The following is a 23,251-nucleotide window of genomic DNA, read 5'->3' on the forward strand; positions in this document are numbered from 1 at the left end:
GCATGCATTGGGCTGGAGGCAGGGAGACACCCAGCGGTGACCACCAGTCCATCACATGGTTTACACATGCACACACATACTCACATTTGGGCATTTAGAGTCTTTAATTCACCTCAGCTGCATGTAAACTGGAGCACCTGGAACATACAAACACAGAGAGAAGATGCAGATTTCACCCAGAAAAGACTTTGTTTGATGTGAGGCAACGCTGAGACTTTTGTTTTTGCATTTCTGCTCCACTGGACAGCAGCAACAGAGATGTACAGGATAGACAGAGGAGAGGGAGGGGATGGCACACACCAAAGGGCCCGAGCTGGAGCCCAGCCCAGCCATATCAACATGCAGCCTGCCACTCTGCCAGGTGAGCCCCCACTGCACCCAGTTGAGCCACTATTTTATCTATTCACTGGGTAATTAATAAGGCTAATCATAATGATCAGTTCAAGTAGGCTAATTAATTGCTTGATTCTGTATAGAAAAATTTAATAATTAAGTTTTGTTTTGTTTTGTTTTTTACCGCGAATTCCTCATCTATATATAATTTATAACTTATAATAATTCAACTTTTATAATAACTTTTAACTTATAATAATTTATGAGTGTAATAATTAATTTATAACTTAATTATTACACTAAAAAGTGTATTAATTAAAGTAATCATTTTTAAATATTTATCAAATGTGCTGTTTTTGGATTAGGGACTGCTGTGTATGTGGTGTCTTTGTGTTGGGTGTCACAAACCCACAGTCAGATAACAATACAATGAATAATAAAATCCCACAGAAGGAATGATACTCGCCACTGATCTGATTGTTTTACATTCCGGATAATTCTGGATCAATTACAGTAACTCGCGTGCTTTGTGTGTGTGTGTGTGTGTGTGTGTGTGTGTGTGTGTGTGTGTGTGTGTGTGTGTGTGTGTGCGTGTGTGTGTGTGTGGAGATAGAGGGGTGGGTGTGATGGGGAAGGGAGGTGCCGCCAGATTGCTGCTACCATATGCACCCACAACAATGCAGGAAGTGAGGTAAATTTGCCTTCAAAATAAAAGTGTAAAATTTGTTGTACTCGAGTGATTCATTTGTGCGCTAGTGCTTTGTGTTTCTAGCTACTAGTACTACTACTACTACTAGAACAATAAAGTCTCATAAGAGAGTAAACACCCTTTCATCTAGGCACAGGTTTGGTGTTTGCATATTTTACGAGGCTTTCGTTCTTAAATAATTTCTCACTCTTCTTTTGATGACGGTACTTGACCGAGGTAAAGTCGAACAGCTTCATGTCGGACACTCGTCAGATACTCGGGTCGTCGGCCCTTTTCTTTCTCTCCATGTTTTCTCTGGAGTTTCTTCTCAGTCCAATGCGTGTTTGAAACACAGGTTGTAGTCTTTTTTCACGACGGCCGTTTTGGCACGAGAGAGCTGATAAACACAGGTGTGGCTAATGACGTTAATTAAGGTTCAGTTAAGTGTCCAGTCAGCTAGCATGAACAGCGGTAACGGTAGCAACCTGTAGTTTTCACAGCCTTGGTGCCACATGGTCACTAATAACACATGTAACGTTATCATTATAATATTATTCTCAGCAGTAGGTAGTAGTGGTAGTAGTATGTTTGTTTGTTTGTGTGTTTTTAATTTTGCACTGGCTTGGTATCAGCATGTATTCGTTAAGCCGGTTTATTTTATAGGTTGTGAGCGGAAGTGCCTTGTCCCACTCGGTCTGTCTTGACTGTGGTGCTCAGGAAAAGCATGGGGAAACTGGAGGAAACGGTGCGTGGGGAAAGGAGGGTGCCGAGACGACCAGAGGATGGGGATGACCTGTTTCAAGCTGGTTATTAATGCTCAGCGCAGTAATATTTTTTTCCCTCCTGACCTCGGCCGTGTGTTGGATCCAGCCGATGAGCCGCTGGTCGTAGTTTGATCCTCTGGTCCTTTATTATTTTCCAAGGATGCGACGGGCCCGCCGTGTCCTGCGCACTGTGGACACATCCATCAGCTGCTGTTTTGGTTTCAGGTGGCTGGGGTTTTATCTGAAGCACTGAATTTACATCAGAATAATTTGAACAGTGCAGCATTAAAAACAGTTTGTTAAAAAAAAAAAAAAAAAAAAAAAAGTGATAATAATAAATAATAACAAGGCGTTGTGCAGGACCAATATCACTGTTGGAGTCTTCTTCCCTCCTCGTCGGGGTATGTAGGCTGCAATTCAATGAAATGCCGAATTGTCATACTTCTTGATAGTATTTTTGTCATTCTTCATAGTAAAATATATCCATTTTGATGCATTGAATGCAGTACAGGATTACAGTACAGGTCCCGCTGTGCATTGTTACCTGAGGCGAGGCAGAGCACCGAATTGCATGCGTGATGCTCTAATTTGTCATTGTGTTGAGCTGCGAGCCTCCTGGCGAGGCGGTGGAAGCCTCTTCCTCGAAGGTGGCCTACAGTACCTGTGGGTATTTCACCACCTCAGCTCCCACCAGGGTTGTGGAAGAAAGGATTATGTAATGGGGTTACTATAACTTAATGCAAAACACTGTAATGAGAGAAACAGTCATTGTTTTAAGTAGATTGAAATAGTGGTAAATAAGGGCTTTATTATAGGAGCACAGTTCCAGCTGTAGACTGTTTATTGGAATACTTTCTTTGTGTAATTTATTGGAAGTATTTAGGTAGGTACACAGATTTTTTTTTTTTTTTTTTTTTTTTTTTGGCATTATACACAGGCCTACTGCACAAATGTCATATTTTCACTGTTTTCATCGACTGTTAATTTGCACACCCTCTAATGCCTCTAAATTCATATTTTTGCTGATCAATACATTTCAAACATCCATACATTTCTACTTAACACGTTCTAGTGCTGAAATTCTTGTTTGCCTTATGTTTAATATCCCATCCACTGATTGTTTCTATTCTTTCTTTGCTGCATCCCATTTCGATTTGCTGTCATAACAACCAAATTTCCCTGTGTGGATGAAAGTGATCAAGTTCCACTGCTGTGATGAAGATTTGCAGGTTATAGTACTGATTACAATTTTAAGGAGATAATAAGTGTTATATTTGTAAACAGTGTAAAAATCCCAACCCTGGATGTCGCAGAAAGTTCACAGGGAGAGATGTCTCTCAGGCAAACAGCAAAAACCTGTGTGAATGAATCAATGTGTGTTTACATGCACATTAATATGCCACAGGATAACCAAGATAAATATGGCAAATATGAAAAAACCCAAGTAGCTGCATTTTGAATCATGATGGGTTTCAAAGCCTTGTTTTCCATGCACAAATCAAACTCTTTCTTCACTGCTATACCCAAACTCCAGCTTGCACTCTGAAGTAGTAAGACTACCTGTTGGTGCACAGTAGGCTGTACAAAATGTACAATATAGTCACTGCCTGCTCTATTGACAAATTAGCTGGTCTCTACTTTTCTTGTGAATGAATATTGAGTGAAGGTGAAAGGAAAAATGCAGCTGAGAATTGTGTTTAGTGATTTTTCATTTTACCAGAATGAGCATCTTTGTACAAGTGAAGTTTTATAAGGTTTTCCATATTTAGGTTTTTTTTTTTTGTACCAGAAGAGACTTGTGGCTTTTTCTTCCAATGTTACGGGATTGTTCTTGTGAGGATTTTGTAACAGGAGAATTTCAGGGAGTCGTCCTTGTGAATGTTTTTGTGCAGTAGTTTTACAGGGTTTTCATTGTCAAGGTTTCTGTACCAGTAGAATTTTAAAGGGTTTTCTTTGTACCGGTAAAATTTTGTCAGGTTTTCCATGTGAAGGTCAGTGTTTTCTTCCTGCAGGTTCATGCGCCAGTTTTAAAGTAATGCTGTGTATTATTGTGCCTTGTCCAACCCCCACACTAAGGACCTGGTGGCTGCTTTTTTCTCTAGATTGTTGCCTAAAACCAACTTAGCTCGACTGGGTAATGCCCCCAACTGGTATAGCTCTCAGGATCCTCAACACCAGCCTTTTAATCACCACATGGTCACAAAAGTAGAGGCATTTCTTAAAGACTGGATTAAGAATTCTAGCAGTCAAATAAAATGGACTGTAAAGGGCATGGCCATTGTTTGCTCCCAGAAAAACAAGTTGCATTTTGTTCCCAATGGGTATCCACATGCAGTAATGACAAATGGACAACAGACCTACATCAAAATGTTTCTTTTATAGGGTATTTTGCTGTGCGAAGCTTTAATGTAAATTAGCTAAATTCAGTGTCATTATTTTGTATGGTTTGCCATTGAGGTGGGGGTGACTGTGCTTTGATTGTCTTTGAGATGGTTTAAAATGCACACAGATCCTTTTTTTGACTAGGGAATAGGGAAACCCTTATAGTTTGGCTGATGCTCTGACTGGGGACCACGTTGGTCTGTATATCACCCTACGCAGCTGTGATTGCTGTGTGTGTGTGTGTGTGTGTGTATACCTGTATACATGTGTTGTCTATTAACCTGTGTGTCTATAACAAACATAAGTGGATCAGGTGGTGCCCTTTTAAAAGTATTTTCATAATTGTTATTAAGTAGAAGCCCGTTTCACTCGGTTCAAGCTGTTCTGAATTAGAGAAAAATTATCTTGTGGCTAGGAAAGACTTAATTGAAGGAATTTACTGATAATTGTAATTGTAAATGTTTAGTTCATCAGATGCGGTGCAGAGAGTGTTGTCAGCAAAGCCCTAGGTGCTGCACAAGTGTCAACACTGTAGCTTTCGGCAGAGCTAGTTCTTTGCAAATCGACATCTCTGAGAGTGTGTCATTTCCTTTTGGGAAAGCCTGGACGTTGCAGGGGATGTTATTTAAATGATTTAAAAAGATTGTGGTGACACTCATTGATACTTAACAAGTGTCCCCATGGGAAATAATATGACCAGAGGACAAGCAAATGAGAATTGGCCCCAGCTGTGATGTCACAACTGGGCCTCATCAGTAATCAACCAATCATTTAGAGCCGACTCACTCAGTTGGTGGCCTATGGGCCGCATGCCACCCAGTGATCTTGAATTAAATACGCTATTTTAGTACCAATTTTAATATTTTAAGATCAATAGTACTATATATGGAAACATTTGTCGATAGCATTGCTATTGTGCAGCCTAAATAGTTACAGCACTGTGAGTATGGTCTAAAATTCATAAGCAGTCAGGAAGCAAAACCAGTGAGAAAAACACCATGATAGCTTTCATAAATTAATGTTTTCTCATGGGATGCAAATCCCACCATGCCTAGTAGCTGGTTACTGACAGTCACAAGTAGGCAAGTGCTCTGCTGAAAATATGTCACTGTCTAGAAACATAAAAGCAACTATGACAACTGTCAGACTAACCCTGCATGGACTGGCAAATACTAGCGAATAGACAATAGTTGGTCATATAAATTGCCAAGAAATGATGAAAGTACTCCCACTTTAGTTCAAGGGGCCCTTGCAGTTCCAATAGCAGCCCCAATAGATATCACTGCAGTTAAAGCGGAGGCGGTGCTCACTATTGCTTTATTTTTCTTCATTGTCCATTCAGTGATGTTTGTTTTTAGATTACACAAATTAGTCTCACTTACACCTACCATCTAAAATGTTATTACATGTATTGCAATTCTGGTGGTAACTGTGTAGGCTGTATTTTGTTCGAATGGAAATTTACATTACTTTGAAGAACAGCGTGAGGAAATCATATTTTCTGCAATCAGGGAATTGGAAGCACTTTGCCGATGTGCTGAGAGTGCGGGCTGCTTTTTATTTTGCACCCAGATAGAATAAATTACCAGTTTAGTGGTGATTTATCCATGGTAGCTGCTGAAAGCCACCTTTCTTTTCAGACATTCTTTTTTTTCTTTAGATAGCATCACTGGAAGACATATTTCAAGGACATTTTGTTTAAGAAGTACTCCAATAAATGACTTATTCTGGTCTTGTATAGTAACTTGTTAGATTCAAAAGTATCTTTCCTCAGCGCTGGTTGTTATTGATGCTCATTTGCTTCAGCTAACATGTCTGTTTTAGTTCATTGCTGTTTTCTTTTCTAATTATACATTGTAGTTGTGTTGAGAATGGTTGCTGAGATGTTGATGTGTCTTAGGCTGGATTTTTACTTCATAGAAGCCCATTGGTGCATATGTCAAGGTCCAAAAATATTTTGTATGCAAATTCATTGCTTGGAAATGTGTTTAGTGTTTTTGTATGAAGCTGTGTTGTATTCTGGCTAGACATAAAAACAGAATTTTACTGTCATTGCATTCTCATGTGTAATGGTTGTTGTTAGCCAGCTATTTTTCTTGCAGTGTTGCAGTGTAGGATTCTCATCATGTCTTTTGTGTGTGTATGTGTGCATTTTGCCTGTGATCGACCTGGACTGATGTAGTTTTAATGATAAAATGGAAATGTCACTGCAAGTCTGCAGTCTGTTGTACATATAAATTAAGCTATGGCTCAGAAACACGACTATAATTAATCATTTTAATTATGAAGTCAATTGGAAACCAGTTATCTGCTAGCACTGACTGTATGAATCAAGTGGTGGAGCCACTTGATTCCGTGTGTGTGTGTGTGTGTGTGGTTGCCTGTTGGTGTGCATGTATGGTTGAGTATCTCTGTGTGCTTTAAAGGAAGTTTTGAAGCCTTGCAGGCCCTCCTGCTGTCGATGTTTGTGAAGCCAAACAGACAAATCTCATGTAGTTGAAAAAGACTTTCCACTGTAAACAATCTGATCACAGGAGACTAAGCCTCTTTTTTATGCCATGTTTGTAATGCCAACGTTTGGTTGTAATATTTAGTGAGGTATGACCGTTAGACCAATTTGTCCTCTTAAATCCATCTGAATAAGGTCGAAATCTCATTAAGATTGAACTCAAAACTTTGGGTCAAACCTGAGGCATGTTGATTTGTCATGCATTTGCCCTCTGGCTGAATGAGAGTATAATGAATGACATTTCCCATGTCTACATCATATTTCATATTCATACTTCAGATGGTGTTCATGACAATGAGGAACTTACATTTTTAACACACTTTGAAGGTGTGAGGCTGTGCCTGTAGGTGGCAGAGGGCAGGTGGCTGGTGTGCAGTCCCTGCATCTGGAGATGATACCGTCCCGTTCTGCAGCTGTGATTACAGTGTAGTGTCATGGTGAAATACTCATTTAAATTGAGATGATGGATGATGTCAGAAATGATGTAGTCATGTACGCAGATATATAACTACATCAGATACTGATTTACATTTGCAGGGCCTGCCAAGATTTAGAGCTTTAGGATTTTTGGACCTCTCTGAGTTTAAAATGTGCCTCCTCAGACTACACAGTGCACCTTTAAGGGATATATTTAAATGTTTTAAAGAATTCTATCATGACAGAAAGATTGTGACAAGAAGTGTGTGTTTAGCAGTGGGGAACCCTCAGCAGTTGCTGGTTATTGTTGTGGTGTAGACCAGCTCTGTAACCACCACCCCCTCTAACAGCCTCTGGTGGCTAATGTTTGAGAATTCCCTTGAAACAGTGCCCACATTCAGCTGTTTTGTCCTTGCACCCCCTCTTCAGTGTACACATACTTCCATTCCTAACAACAACTTCCTTCATCCCGTGCTTCTTCATGTGATGGCTCTCTGATCCATCACATCACATCCATCTGATGTAGGCCCTAGAGAGCAGAGTGAGCAGAGTAGGCAGCAGTCTCAATTTGATACACAACGTGTTTAATTGTTTTCAGTTTTTTATTTTGTGTCTTGATTTTGTGAAGCACTTCATAAACTTGTTTATATAAATTATGTGCTACATACATAGCATTTGTTATTATTAGTACATGATTAGGTGGGCCTATGTACCTTTTTGAAAAGTAAAGGCAGTTGAAACTGCAGAGGAAAGGACAATGGGTAACTAATAATTCATATCAGCTATATAGCTAGCCAGTAAATAACTGGCTAGAAATGAAAGACAACCTTACAGAGCTATAACATATGCTCATATATAAATAAGGGATAATTCACAGCAATCTTCTATCAAATCTAATGACCAGTGTGGAGGTGCAGGTCATCATTTGTATCACACTGAGTTTCTCATTATGGCCTTGGGTATGGAAACACACCTGACTGCCTCCACCTGTGTCTGTTGGTCAAGAGGTCGGGTGAATGCACACTGATGAAAGCCTGAATGCTGAAATGTTCGCCATTTACGGTTCTGCCTCAGGAGGGTGTACTGAATGCAGTTTGACATTTTTGTTGTCCTTTGCGTGTGTCTCACTGACAGTGACTGTTTTCATTTGGCAACTGGATTTCCAGTGCAAATTGTTACATTTCTTCCTATCAAATCAAAAAGTTTATCCAGCTCAGTCATATAGTCGCATTTTTGGTTTCCGTTAAGCATTTGTATTTGATATGGCTAAATGCGCATAACAAAGGGTGGATGAAACCTGGTTATTGTCCAAAATCAAAATTGACCAGGTTTATCAGTGATGAAATGAAAACTGTGTTGTCAGATGCCACACAAAAATTAGCCATGCCTCTTTAGTTGAGTCATTCCAGACAAGTGTAGAGATGCAATCAGCTGTTCAGGCTCTTGCTGCCAAGAGCTCCAGACTGTCCAGCAGAGAGGGTGGTAACATCATCTGAGGGCCATGTGTTGCTAGTGTTGCATCCATTTTTCTTCATTCTCTTCTCCATGTCCACAGTTACTGTCCTCCAGTGTGATGGCTGTCTTGTCGGTACTCGTCTCCCTGCTCCTCCTGTCCCTCCCAGCTCCCAGCTGTGGGTCTCCGTCCTGCCCAGGCGTGTGTCGGTGCTACAGCCTCACTGTGGAATGTGGCTCAACAGGCTTGCGGGACGTCCCCAAGCATGTCCCCCCGTCTACACAGGTGAGTTCACTATGAATGAGTTTGTATGGAGGTGTTTCTTGGAAGTGTTAAAAAGGCTTGAGGTAAAGATTTCCCCTCTGACTCCAACATGAGCCTCAGTTCCTGGCAGAGAAACTCTTTCCTGATTGTAATCTGGATTTTAACCTGACTGGATTGTGGACTGGATTGTCTTAACCAACAGGACGCAGACTGTCAGAGTAAATATCGTCTCCCCCAGTCGGCTTTGTTAATACACTGGCTACCCTCACGGCTGTTGTATTCTCCTTGAGATGACTGCCCAAACCTGACAGGAACCAACTGTTCCTGTCAGTTTGGATTGGCTTGCGATCAGGACAGGAATTTCAAATTTATGGGTCTGGTTGGGTCAGATTTTTAGCGTTTGGTTTCAGAGTTTAAGATTTCGCTGCTTGAGTTAACTTTTTATGGATATTGGATATACAGGGTGTCCATAAAGTCTCTTTACAATTTAACAAATTTATTACAAAAGCAACTGAACAGACAAATCTGTGGAAATTATTCCAAAATGAGGAGCAGATACTGAAGTTCTTTTTTTTTTTGCCTCATTTAATACACCTCTATATGGGCACCATTAGTTGCACGAAGCAAATCAAGACGATACTTGATTTCTTGCCATGTTCGCTGTAGCATAGCCTCATCAATGGTGGCAATGGCATCAGTGATCTTTTGCTGAAATACACAAATGCAATGTGATTAAAAACTTTGATAACCACTGAGTACATAGAACAAATCTGATTAACATATCTCATCAACTGCTTTTATAATAGATTTTTTAAATTGTAAATAGACTTTGTGGACACCCTGTATGTTGTACTGTTCCCAGGTAGATTTAGTTTTGTAGGTAGCGTACATGTAGCCGTGGTGATTGTCCAGTGACTTGAAAAACAAATATGAGATATGAGAAATGACTGCTTTCACTGAGTGCATTAGAGTCAATAAGCCATCCCAGGATGTGAGGGAGAAGAGCAGGGAAGGCAGAAAAGGCACTACAGTGTTGCCTGTATAGCAAGATGGCTAGGAAGGCAAGTAGAGATTAGGAAATAGGAGGCTGTACCTCTAAGATACACCAAAGGGTGTTTGAGTCATATAACCAGAACGATCATTTCTGGAATATAAATGTATATACTGTATTCATCTATATATATATATATACTGAGCTAAAGAAATTTAGGTAGAATATTCATTTTTACAGCATTAATCCTGGAAATTAGGTTTCATTTGAGTAAAGAGGGGAGCGAAGTTGCCTGAAGAAAGAGCAGGCAGTGACTGAATTCTGTTCAGTCCAAAGAATTTGAAACTACAGACACAAAGTTAACTGCATCAATCGGGAAACATTCATTTTCCTGCAAATTGAGCTTGTAACCAGACAGAGAATGGAAAGGACAGAGGTTAAACAAGCTACTGGGTTATTTTACATAGAGCAATAAATCATCTTACACTAAGTGAAAATCACAGTGAGTGTCTACACATGTTCCACTGCTTCATGTGATATACCCTGGAAAGTGGCAGACGTCCGTCAAGTTACTGAAAAGGGCTCAGTGGCCACGGCCAATAAAAAAGCGGACGATGGACAGCCCCGGTGTGTCCACAACAAAATAATCAGAACAGGTGTCATTGGTAAAGACACAGGCCTGGGGTGGTGCATAAAAGATGAACACATGAGGTGGATTTATCACAGGGGTCTATTTTTGCCCCGCTGTTAAGCCTGGGCCTGCACGTCTCTGTGGCAGTCAGTCGGTCAGCAGTTAGGTCCAGAGGCACAGCGGAAAGTGTTTAGTGGCAGTAGACAGGGCAGGATTTGCATGAAATATCTCAAAATCTCGGAGGTGCATTGCCTTGACATTTGGTGACTACATTTAAAGGACTAAAGGATCAAATCTGTCCATTTTGCTGACCCTGTGGCCTTCACTGCAGTACCAGCAACAGGCCAAATTGTTAATGTTGCACACTACTATCTCAAAAGGTTTTTGCATTGCCATACAATTTGGTTCCAGCATTCATGTTGGTTGGATGATGAACTTTGCTGACTCTGTGACCTTCCTCTAGTGCAACCAGCAGGCCCAGCATCTGCATCATAAATAACACGTTTGTTTTAAGAACAGCAAACAAATACTCCTGCTCAATTCTGTCAAATACCTTTTTAAGTGTATAGGGAAATGAACACTTCAGGTGATTTAGAAACTTGTTTTTGAGTAGAAGATATTAAACAATGACTGAAAGTTAAAAACTAAAAACTGATTTCTGGTAAGAGTGCCTCTTAGCCCCTTGCTGAGACCAAGTCCAGGCACCATGCCAGAGCCTCTTTCAAAATAAGTCCAACAGTAGCACAGCGGATTGAAATGACCGAATTCACCTGGCTGCACTTCTGACGTTAGAACGGTTCCCGCTGCTGTACTGTTTGCAAAGGTGTATCTGCAGAACTCAGTCATTAATCAGTCATCAAGAGTTCATTAAATCTTTGCTTGAAGAAGTAGGGGAGGGTTCAACAAAGGCATTTTAAATTGCATTTTGATTTGCCTGTGGTCCATTTGTTCGTAATAAATAGCAACTGGGGAACATATTTTTTCTTGGTGGAACGTTTATGTGCATGCATATAATAAAACAAAGTTTTCCATATGAAATGAGTTCATCTTGCGCAGCTCCCTTTGCTCTTTGCCACACCAAATTGCAATTTAGGTGTTTCATCAGTTCACCATCTGAACTGTGGGTTATACCGTTCAGATGGTGAGTCTCTTTGCATCCACATTTAGGAGATTCAGAAGTCTGTATCAGTGGTGGGCAGTCATGTGCCAACCAGTTACCTGCTGCAGCAGGTGATTTTGTTGGCAGAAGCCCAACAAAAACAGGCCTGCGGCAGGTGAAATCACCTGAAATCACCTGCTGCAGTGGCTGCCTGCAATTCTGCTCTGCATTGCTTTGTTAGACTGAACAACTTCTTCAAGCCTGAAAGGAGAAGCTAGATTGCCTGAAGCATCAGCATCACCTCTGGGAGTCTCCAGTTCATTCGAAAACAGAGTCATATTAGCAATATCTGAAGGAAACACAGACTCGTACAGAGAAGAAGAAAAAGATTTGAAGATTAAAAAGATTTGAAGATGTTATATGTCCTCACAGGATTGGAAATCAAACTCAATCAAACTCTATCAAAGGAATCTTTAATTTGAAGAGTTGGGGTTGGGGAGATGGGTGACAGTGTGGCATTTTCTTTGATGTGCCAGCAGATGGCTTCCCTTATCACCATGTTTGTAATAAGTATGCAGTAGTAAATACCTTAGTGCACAGGAGATCAAATTCAGATTGTAATCTGAAGCACTTTTTAGAAAGATCTGGTGAAGGTGTCAAGGTGTATTGGTGATCTAAATTGAGCATGGCATTTTAGAGTTTATTTAATCCTTCAAGTTTTGCAACAAAAAAAATTGCCCTCTAAGACAGGCTTTAAGAGATGGCCACTTCTCAAGTTATGAAACATTTAGATAAAAAAAGAAGAAAATGTAAGTTACAAGCTAATAAGTCAAAACTGTTATAATAGAAAAAGGAATGCAAAGCTAAAAATTGTAGCAAAATTAACTTAAGCATGGGAGCCGCGACACCATCTTTTGTTAATTAAAAAAAGATCAAATCTTTTTGTATCTGTCCTGTGATGATGTGAATTTTCTATGGAACTTTTTATCAAAATGGTTTTAACTTTTTGCATTATTCCTTGGTTTGGTCACCTCAATTTGACCAACAAAAACAGGCCTCTTAGGAAACCTAAACCCCAGGACTGGCCACAGATTCATGCTGTGCCTCTAGGCTGACATGCACAAACTTTTTCATCTTTATTTCTTCTCTTTTCCTCTATCCCTCGATGCAGACCATCTTCCTCCAGGATAATGTTATTGGTCAGATCCGCTGTCAGGACCTCTCTCAGCTGGGGCAGCTACTCTACCTCTACCTGCAGGTAAAGACACACACACACACACACACACACACACACACACAAAACTAATTCTGAGCTGAACTACAATCTGAAGGAACTCATAGAAACAGAATTGATTCCACATACTTCTTCGTACTGTCTTTATCTAATACAATGTCATTTTAGCAGTGGAACCTGCGACCACTAACTACCGAGCAATAAAACCAATAAAAAAGATGAATTGTTTGTTGACTCCCTTGATCATCCTCCCTTTTCCAGAACAATTCCATATCGGCGGTGGAGCCCGGCTCTTTCCAAAACCAGGGTCAGCTGTTAGAGCTGGCGCTGAATGGGAACCGGATCCATCTGGTGACGGCTGACATGTTCCAGGGGCTTGAGCATCTTCGCATCCTATACCTGTCAGGAAATGACATCACACGTCTGCAAGACTACACCTTCCGCGGGTTGCAGGTAGAGCACAATGGCATCCATCCTTAACTTCAGCTCAGTGATCAAAGCAACATGTTTTTCTGGTTTCATTTGGTCGCATGGTCCAGTGGCTACCGTATGATATGTACCATTAAATCTTTGTCCCTGCAGCGTCTCCAGGAGCTCCATTTGCAGCACAACAGTATAGAAATGCTGGCAGACCAGGCACTGGTTGGCTTGACTTCTCTAGCTCTTCTGGATTTGAGCAGGAACAATCTCCACACCATAGGTCCTGCCTCGCTACGACCGCTGGTCAGCCTACAGGTGCTGCGTATCACAGGTGAGATACTGGAATAGATGTGAACGTGAACTTAAACATTAATACAAACATGTACATAAACTTGAAAGTGAATGCAAATGAGAACAAGAACACGACTGTGAACACAAACAGGAACAGGAACATGGTAGACATGCAGTCTTGATGCTTTCACACAGTATAGCATCAAAGGAGGAGGAATCCCGCACACTGAATAACTTGCATTAAATATTTATTGTAGTGACGTTTCGGTCCTCAGACCTTCATCAGACAAATGCAGCATTCAGCGTGTGCGGGATTCCTCCTCCTTTTACAATAGAGTCGGGACCCTCCGCTCCCAGTCTGACACACCTGAAAAAAACGGATGTGCGGCGACACCTCTCCACACAGTATAGCATGCCACATATGCACCAAATCTCATCATATCTGTAGTCTTTGTTGTCACACTCAATTAGCATTTATGGAACACTTTAATAAGGCTTTTCGACTAGGACTCAACATTTACATGTTGGACCGGAGTGATAACTGGCAAGGAATATAGATTGTAGCTGGCCAGCAGTCTCAGTAGAATGATTTGCAGGCACAGGCGGATGCAGCAGAAAATTGGATGGTTGCAGCACAAAAAGCAGATGAGGCCTGAAGAAAGGGGACATACTTTTTCATGATCAGTATGCCTTTTCAGATACAGTTGCTGTAAGCCTGCTCTGCAGTTCTTCACTTTCCAGACTTAAAGGATTCTCACATGTACCACAAGCAATTCAATTTCAGTTCAGTTCAGTTTCATTTGTACAGCAGCAAATCATAACAAAAAAAAAAAGCCTTGAACAGAACCTGGCACTGTGTGGGTGGCTATCAGCCTCGACCTTTGGCTTGGAGGAGGGACAGCGAGACAAAGAGAGAGAGGAAGAGAAAGCGAAAACGAGTGAGCGAGCAAGAAAAAGAGAAAGAGAGAGAAAAAGAGTGTGAGCACAAGGACAATAGTGCAGAACATAGTACAATGCATGATCCACATAGAGATGTATAGTAATATTACTTGTGATAATATAATATAATATAATATAATAGTCTTTGCAGAAAGAAACAGGAAGGGAGGAGAGAGAGGAGAGAGCACAAAACAGGAGAGAGGAGAGGCTGTGTTAGTAACATTCACTAATGGAGTATGAATACCTTAGTAAGTATGGAGAGAGGAGAGAGATCTCAGTGCATCATGTGAGTTTCCCTGGATGAACAGGAATTTAACTGAATACAAAACAAGGTCTGTCTGTGTCTTTGCGATGTGATTTTAAACTGGTTGAGCAGTAGGTTTCTCTCTCTCTGGATTGTTCCATCAGACAATCCATGGCGGTGCGACTGTGCTCTCCACTGGCTGCGGAGCTGGATCGACGAGGAGGGCCAGCGGCTGCTTAGCTCAGCAGAGCGTCGTTTGGTCTGCACTGAGCCGCCACGCCTCTCCCACCTAAGCCTGGTCGAAGTACCCCTCAACAGCCTGGTGTGTATCCCTCCGCTAGTACAACTAGAGCCCAGGAGGCTAGCTGTACGGCTGGGGGAAAGCCTGAGGGTGTCCTGCCATGCGTCTGGCTACCCAAGACCACAGGTATGGATACTTGTAGATTTGCTCCCAGAAGCTCTGATGGTTATGATGATGATGATGATGATTTGCGGTGTTGCTGGGATTTCAGAACTATCGAGGTACAGCCCAGAGCCCGTTACAGAGCGTTCTAAGGGGATCCAGGGGTGTGCTCCCTGAAATATCCCTCTTGAACATTGACCAGAGAAATGCATTAGTCTGTACACCTTGTTTCACTGAAAGAGCACATTATAGTAAACACTTTGAGCGTCACTCTTTATGGGTCTTCTATGATGTGTTGTCTCTTCATCACTTTGTCTTTGTCCTCTTCTCTCCCTTGTCCTTTCAAGTTGGATACTGAGAGTGGTGAGTGAGGTTATGATGTAATGATCATGAAGACACTTTTAATGAAAACCTTTTTATGCATCTGCAGGTGACCTGGAGGAAGGCATCCCAGGGAAAAGTAGTGCTGTCTCCCAGAGGCCTGGTGCAGGAAATGGGTGCTGGAGCAGCTGGAGGAGGAGAAACTGAAGGCGCAGAGGAATACTCAGAGGAAGGCAGAGTCCATCTACAGAAAATTGATGGCGAGCGCTTCGACCCCGACACGGGCAGCGGCATGCTGTTTCTCAGTAATGTGACTGTGGCCCACGCAGGCTTCTATGAGTGTGAAGCCTGGAATGCAGGGGGTGTGGCCAGGGTGACCTTTCAGCTGGCTATCAACTCATCCACCTCCTCCTCCTCTTCTTCCTCCTCTATTTGGGCCTCGTGGTCCCAGGTATCCTCACCGTTCTACCCCTCTTGGCCACGCTTGAGGAACCATCGTCCTGCTGCAGGTTCCGATGTTAGCCGTGAGCCACTTTACGGCATGGGCAGCATGGCCTTCAGTGCTCTGGGAGCTGCCACGCAGACAGCCATAGCTATAGGTATCTCCCTCCTGGCTCTTACTGCACTCCTGTTGGTCGTTATGATCTACAGCCGGCATCACCAAAGAGAGAAGGAGGCTGACGGAGCCGAGAAGGTGTGTGTATCTGTCTGTATTACAACTGGGAGCAGTTCAAAGGGAATTTCTTAACATTAGAAACAGAGAACTTTTCATGTCTAACCTGTTACAAAAGATGTGATAGTAATTGCTACAAGGCATCATTTTTGGCACTAATACCTGTTTGTCTGATACTTTATGTGTATGAACGCATTTCATTGCCAGTTTTCATAAAGGCCATAAACCATAGTCTCTACAAATAAGTAGATGTAAAAGTCTTTCCTTAGAAATTACCTTATTGTGCTAGTTATTTAAGACACATGATAATGAGAAAATTTACTTCGCTATCTGATTACTGAAACTATTGTTAACAGGGCTTCCTGATAGGGAACAAAATTCTTGGGGAGACTTAAAGGAATAGGAAGGTTTACCCATTCACTACTCCTGTCCAGTTGGCAATGAGCAACATCATCGAGTATTCTCAAATAGGCATTGCAGATTACCTGCACGTTTATAATGTGATATCCCCTTCTGCTGATCAAATTCATCAACATTTGGCATTTTTATTACTATGTTGGTGGTAAAACCAGTGGCATGGAAATCCATTTTTATAGCTGTCTTTTGTGCCACATTTTCTGGGAATTTGATGTGGTGTGGCATGAGTGAAATTAAGGCACAGAGAACAGTGGGCATTATGTGGCTCATTGTTAGTTGGCAAATGCCAATTTCTCTCTTTGAAATATCCCCGTGGCTCAAAACCCAAGAGTAGACAAGACTTGGTTATGCACAGAAATCTTGCTGTCCTCTTCAAAATGGGGGCGAGTTGCTGGCAGAGATAAACCATAAGAGGCAAACAACAACGATTGAGGAGTAACTTATCACTCTCCGTAAAAAGGTTTTTGTGGTCCTCAAAAACACTCCCTGCACAGTGCACCATGAGCCAAATCCTCTTGTAAGTCAGGGTCTGTCATCGTCTGCATCTCAAACAGTTCCTCATTTGTGCATGTCTTTTATATGGTTGCACTAAAATGTTCCATGTAATAGTGTAATCAAATATGTGGATATAGCAGACAATATTTGTGAAACTTAGCATGTTTATGTAATCAGTTGATTAGGAATTACTCTGTGGTTGCACTTTTCAACTATTAGGATGTTGATAAGACACATTATAAGTTTAACTCATACTGTAACTACACATGACTTATACACAGCACTGCGGATATGAAAACTTGATAAATGAGGACCCAGATTCTTTCCCCAATTGCTGGGAGGGGTGAATTGGGGATAAATCGGTGAAGAACTCCTGTAATCTTGAGTCTGGTATTTGAGCCTGGTATTTCACACTTTGTACATTTCTCACACCTTTAAAACGCCTGCTCCTAGAACCCACTGCTTGGAGCCCCCTAATTGGCGCTATATATTTCTGTCTTTTTCTAACACTTTTAAAGATAACACTGTTTTGTTCTGTGAAGCACTGAAAAATAACAATGCTCCATGTTAACATGCAGGAAGAGAGCATCCTCTACGTGAACGATTATTCAGATGGCCCAACTACTTTCGCCCAGCTGGAAGAGTACCGCGATGAGCGTGGCCACGAAATGTATGTCCTCAACAGGGCCAAACCTGTGTTGCCGCCTGCACCGCCCACAGCTGTCACCACCACTAACCTGAGTTACCCCACCCCGTCCGAGGCACTGTCGTCCAGCCCTGCACTCTCCTCAGGACCTGGGCAGACCATGAGCCCGTCCCTGGCTCCCAACAAACAGCAGCAGCTGGAGCCCGATATACGGACCATGCGGAGGATGGCAGGGGAGGGAGGGGAAGCAGAACCTGTGATCACATCAGAGGCTGAGGGGATGTTTCTCAACCACACTGGCCTCTTCATGGACTCTCAGATTGCCTATGAAATCCACTGTTGAAGGGAGGAGAGGATCTACTGGATCATCACGGATGGAGAAGCGATGTGATGTTTGATCTTACTGCTACAGTGTGGGGTTTTATTACCACAGGCACTGTCTGTCTGAGATAATACTCTGTGTATCGCATTTTATCTGAAGGAAGTCAAGGAATTTACTGCTGGAATCTGCTTTTAAATGAGAGAAAGACTCATCCATGTGGAGGGATTTACTTTAAAAATCTACAGTTACTGGAGGAGGGAAGAACCTGGAAGATGTGATGGCACAAAAGAGCTTTTTTGTTGTGGATCATCAATGAGGAGAGCTTATGTTGCATCCAAAGTCATGACAAACCTCATCTATGACTAAGGAAAAATTAATGAGAGGCTGTTGTGCCAGAAGAGCCGCTGGCCCAAGATTTACCTTTCGCTAAAATGCCGTTGGTAATACTAAAAATATTCCCAGTGATGTACTGGTAGTACAAAGAGTAGATATACTGGGGAAGGCTGATATTCCAGCCTGGTGTCACGGCAGATTGAGATATAGTCATGAAAATGTAATCAAATTCGTGTAAATGGACACAAGTTGTCCATTTTTTTCATGACAGCATGACTTTAAAAGTAATCTGTAGTATATTTCATGCCTGTACCACATTGTGAGGTAGGATAAAGAGCCACAAACTCCGCATTAGGAGTCAGATGGGCTGGTGGATGGATCAGTCAACACAACTTTTATTCAAGAAAGCCAGGTTTGAGTCTGAGGTGAGACCAGTGTTTGTTTGTTGTAGACCGAGACCGTGTCCATGACCGATTTGCTGCCTAATCCTAACCTTTCCCTAACCTTAACCAACTTGTTTTTATACATAAATGTAACCTTTCCACACCTGGATATACGCTTTTGTGGGCTAAAGCTACTGAAATTTAGCCTCTGGAAGTGGTTTCAGCCACCTCCACGAAAGGAAACATGTTCATGGACACAAATTATATCTGTGTCCATGAACATAAAAAGACAAACTCGATTACATTTCATGACTGTTGCTCCAAATCCATGAGACAGGGTTGGATATTCCAATATAAGTGAATGGTAATTCGGAAGATAGATCAATAAACCTTGACCTCGCACTCAAATAAAGTGAGTGGTAACTAGGGGGATCTGTAACTCTGTACTCCAGCATAAGTTGACATAAGCTGATAGATAGATATATTGCGATAGCATAGTCCAATATAAATCAGTGGCATCTAGGCTGGTAAAAAAAGACTCTACACTCCAGTCCAGTGAACACTAACAAGGCTGACCAGATAAATAAGTGGGTATGTTCAGTGTAGTCCAGAGAAAAGGGCATTCACACTCTGTACTGTACTTCACTGGGTTCGCCTAAATCAGAACCACTTTAATACTGGAATCCTTCCACTGCCTTTACAGGGTTTAAAACTTGCATCTGTCATGGTAATAGCTCAAGACAAACCCATGTTTTTTTTTTTTTTTTTTTTTTTTTTTTTTTTTACCATAATGAAACAAGGAACATTTGAATATTTCTAAAGACAGTAAGCACTGAGGAAGCCTTGTGGTGGAGGAGACAGGATCTTAAAGGATAATTCTGTCTATTTTGAATACAGGCCTGTTTGCCACATTGCTCATCAGTTCTGATCAATTCATATCCATTTAACCAGTACAGAATGACTTACCTGTAAATGCCATTGAAATGGTAGGCATGGTGGTCTCCAACAAAACACACTGCAGCACCTGCAGCAGTCAGGAAATGTTTTCCTTTACCAAGATTACACAGGTTTGATGTTCAGTGATGCAAAACAGGAATGTATCAGAAAGTCATTTACCAAAAGAGGAGATCACGCTGTCCTCAATTTACAAGCTCATCGGACAGGCGGCACCATTCATCTGCCACCTAATTTAAAGACAAAGTTGAGTGTGTCACTGGGGTTACCGAGCAGACACCTTTCATCACATCAAACCCACAGCAGCTTTAGAAGGCTCAACAGTGAAGCTCTGCCATGCACAAATACACAAACAGACCTCACTAAACACCAAATACAGCTGAAGTCACCGAGCCTACGCTGAGTATACACTAACACTAATGAATACACTAACCTTCTCTTAGCAATATTCTGATGGGTGTGTCTCTCCCGCCTAGCACAGAGGCCTCACATGTGTTGGGTGTGGACAGTTTGTCAGGATGGCCTACATATCAAGTGATACATTTTATGAAGTTTGGGTCTGTGAGGTTCTGGACAAGTTATGTGTTAAAGAGATTTCTAACCTATTCAGGCATGGACAGGCATTGCATATGCTAGCTAGCTGTAACTGTAATAGGTCAGCCAATGCCAAGAAAAGGCAGGGGGATTTTGAATGTTTAATAGATAAACACTGTACTCCAAGAAACACATCCTACCAGATTAATCTAAATAGAAAAATGAGTGGGTAAGAGCTATCTGTTTTCCACACTGTCAAAGGAATGCAAAAGCTGTTATAATGATGAAAAGTAGAACAGACTTCTCAAGTGGGTGCACACACGCTGATTAATTTGGAAGATGAATTATTTTGGACATAAATGTCACTGATAATCGCAAATATTTGGTGCATTTATGCACCAAATGTATGCAACTATCAGATAAAATACTAAAACCCATAAAAGTAAAACGTATAAAAGCACAAAATCTTGTATCTAAAAACTGATCAAAAGTTTAGTACATACAAGATAAAGTGAGATTACACCCAAGGCCCCCTTTAAAATCCAGAACGTCTTCCTGTTTAACCCTGATCTTCCACAGAGTGGAGGCCAAACAGGGTAAAAACATGAAACTGACATGTCACCATGTTGTTTGTGTGTTGTCAGCACATAAGACAGCGTGTTGTTGTACTGTAACTGTACATGTGACCACACTCAAACAACTGGTTTGTATGCAAACAGTGTGTCTGCAATAGGTTAATTTTACATTCCAAGCTGTTTTGCCACTTGTCCATTTTGAACGTGTGACTGTTAAACTTCCCCAGTGGCTGTGTTGAGCAGTCAGGTTAAGGTACATTACATGGATAAAAGCACTGGACCACCTACACATTACACCTACAGGAGCTTTTATGACATCCCATTCTAAATCCATGGGCAATGATATGGAGTAGGTCCCCACGCTGGAATTCAGTGAGCTCTTTAGAACGAGCAAATGTTTGTAAAGGCAGACTGCATGGCGAGGTGCTTGATTTTAAAACACCAGGAAGAAAATCTTGCATGTGAGGTAGGAAAAACTTAAGCTTACAGAAATGATTTAACCCTCCTGTTTAACAGCTAGTGGGGAAATATGACACACCTGTTAAAAATGGACAAAGAGGCCAAAAAGCTTAAAATTGCAAGAAACTGACATCTGAAGCTGCACATTTTCAAAAATGTTTACATTTTAACGTGTTGACGATAGATCAACACAGAGCATCAAACATCAGTTTCATGTGTTTTTGACATGTTTGGTCTTCAGCAGTCCCGTAGCTGGCTTCTTCCGGCACCTTCCCACTGCTAGTTGCTAAAAGGACCATCATCACCACCTAGAATGGCTCGACAAACATCAGCACAGGGCTCGTTACTCACCTGTCTTTGGTGTGCCCTTTTGCACAGTGACTCAACATAAGAAATCAGACACAGCACCATTATTTTGGGTGGGTAGAGTGCAGGCTTTATGGAACTTTTATGTAAATACTTTTATAAATGGATTAATGCCTAGATGGATTATATAGTTTTTTGTGATAGTTTATGTCTGTGCAACATTTGGCCATGTCTTTTCTTGTTTTGAAGACAAGTAAGAAAAACAGAAATTTCCTGCAGACATCCTAAGACACAACAGGGTACAATAAGACTGGCTCCCAAGTCTTAAATTGTTCCAAATAAATAGAGAAGGATGTCAAATTTGATACACAATTTTGGATTTCCTCAGAATTTAATAGAGACAGGGCTTCCCAGACAACCTAACAGATTTTATCAGAGACCAGCTTGTCCAGCCATGCCATCAACCTCAGTACTCTAGAGAGGCAAACTGGACAATATTTTGTGGTAACTGATTGATTGGAATTGACTGCAAAATAAAGCCCAGGTCAGAAATAAAGAGAATTATCCTTTGAACGTAGGCAGAATGTCCAAGGATTGACCTTGGGCAATCCTCCAAACTACACCTAGAAGGTTCAAACAAGTGGCACAGGGGAAGCTGTACTGTCCTGTACTGTCAGAGTAAACTGTTACAGTGGGATGCATTGAGCCTTTAATGCCATACAATTTTATGTTAAGATCTTCAGCCTAAATTATTCAGTGAAGCTGCAACACAGAAATTAAATTTGGGGATCTGGCATCACAGTAAATGATGAATCAAATATTTGATAAGCTAAAATTAATATGTGCTTAGTAAAGCCACTGCAGCTTATTTAAAATTTCATAAGCAGTTCTAAGCAACAGGTCTGTCCAAGCAACACCAGGCTTACCAATAATGGCTGAATGGCTTCTCCAAAACTACTTCTCCAGTCACTGAGAAGAAAATACAGGGTGTCCATAAAGTCTCTTTATAATTTAACAAATTTATTACAAAAGCAAATGAATAGACAAATCTGTGGAAATTATTCCAAAATGAGGAGCAGATATTGAAGTTTTTTTGCCTCATTTAATACACCTCTATATGGGCACCATTAGCTGTACGAAGCACATCAAGACGATACTCGATTTCTTGCCATGTTAGCTGTAGCATAGCCTCATCAATGGTGGCAATGGCATCAGCGATATTTTGCTGAAATACACAAATGCAATGTGATTAAAATCTTTGATAACCACTGAGTACATAGAACAAATCTGATTAACACATCTCATCAATTGCTTTTGTAATAGATTTTTTAAATTGTAAATAGACTTTGTGGACACCCTGTAGAACAAGTTTAGTTCTTATTTATTTATTTATTTATTTAGCCTGGACGTCACTTGAGATTTTCAAGTAACTGAAATAATATATAGAAACGATTTTTCCAAGAGAGTTTGATCAGTTACTCTCATACAGTGTTTCAAGGTATACCCTCAGCAGAACCGCCTCTCTGTGTAATTTGAAAGACTGTGGAGAGCAACAGTGAAACATAAGTTAAATACAACAGACCAGCTAATTGTGTGCAACAAGGAACAACAAGGAAGACTAGTTTAAATTGCACTGGCAGTGTGGTCATTGCAAGTTACACTAATTCAGTAGAAAAAAGATCCATAAGAGTACAGATGCAGAAAAACAACAGAGTACCCTGTGTGACTGAAATACAGAAGAAGGTGTTTGTCGAAGGGTTTAAAAAACTAT

General features: G+C 41.2%; 1 protein-coding gene and 1 long non-coding RNA gene across 9 annotated transcripts in view; one reads left to right on the top strand and one right to left on the bottom strand.

The window, feature by feature from the left end:
- LOC115357474 (uncharacterized) overlaps positions 1 to 1,385 on the bottom strand; it is a 20,792-nt gene extending 19,407 nt beyond the window's left edge. The window contains exons 1-2 of the long non-coding RNA XR_003928115.1: positions 1,230 to 1,385; positions 85 to 137 (exon numbers count right to left, since the gene is read on the bottom strand). This is a non-coding gene — a long non-coding RNA (uncharacterized LOC115357474). The remainder of the gene's footprint in view (positions 1 to 84; positions 138 to 1,229) is intronic.
- On the top strand, positions 1,195 to 19,698 carry LOC115357472 (leucine-rich repeat-containing protein 24-like). Of its 8 annotated transcripts, none has more exons than XM_030048932.1 (9): positions 1,217 to 1,431; positions 1,685 to 2,186; positions 8,649 to 8,831; positions 12,703 to 12,789; positions 13,027 to 13,218; positions 13,348 to 13,516; positions 14,824 to 15,086; positions 15,493 to 16,077; positions 17,547 to 19,698. In XM_030048932.1, the coding sequence occupies exons 3-9, from the start codon at positions 8,667 to 8,669 to the stop codon at positions 17,955 to 17,957; spliced, it is 1,872 nt and encodes a 623-aa protein (XP_029904792.1). In that variant the 5' UTR covers positions 1,217 to 1,431; positions 1,685 to 2,186; positions 8,649 to 8,666; the 3' UTR covers positions 17,958 to 19,698. The 8 variants fall into 8 exon arrangements, with proteins under 8 accessions (XP_029904800.1, XP_029904792.1, XP_029904798.1 ...); XM_030048933.1 differs by lacking the exon at positions 1,217 to 1,431 and adding an exon at positions 1,491 to 1,552; XM_030048940.1 differs by lacking the exon at positions 1,685 to 2,186 and having other exon boundaries at positions 1,195 to 1,258.
- Positions 19,699 to 23,251: the final 3,553 nt, after the last annotated feature.

This window comes from Myripristis murdjan, chromosome 4 (assembly GCF_902150065.1).
Source record: "Myripristis murdjan chromosome 4, fMyrMur1.1, whole genome shotgun sequence".
Taxonomy (NCBI): Eukaryota; Metazoa; Chordata; class Actinopteri; order Holocentriformes; family Holocentridae; genus Myripristis; species Myripristis murdjan.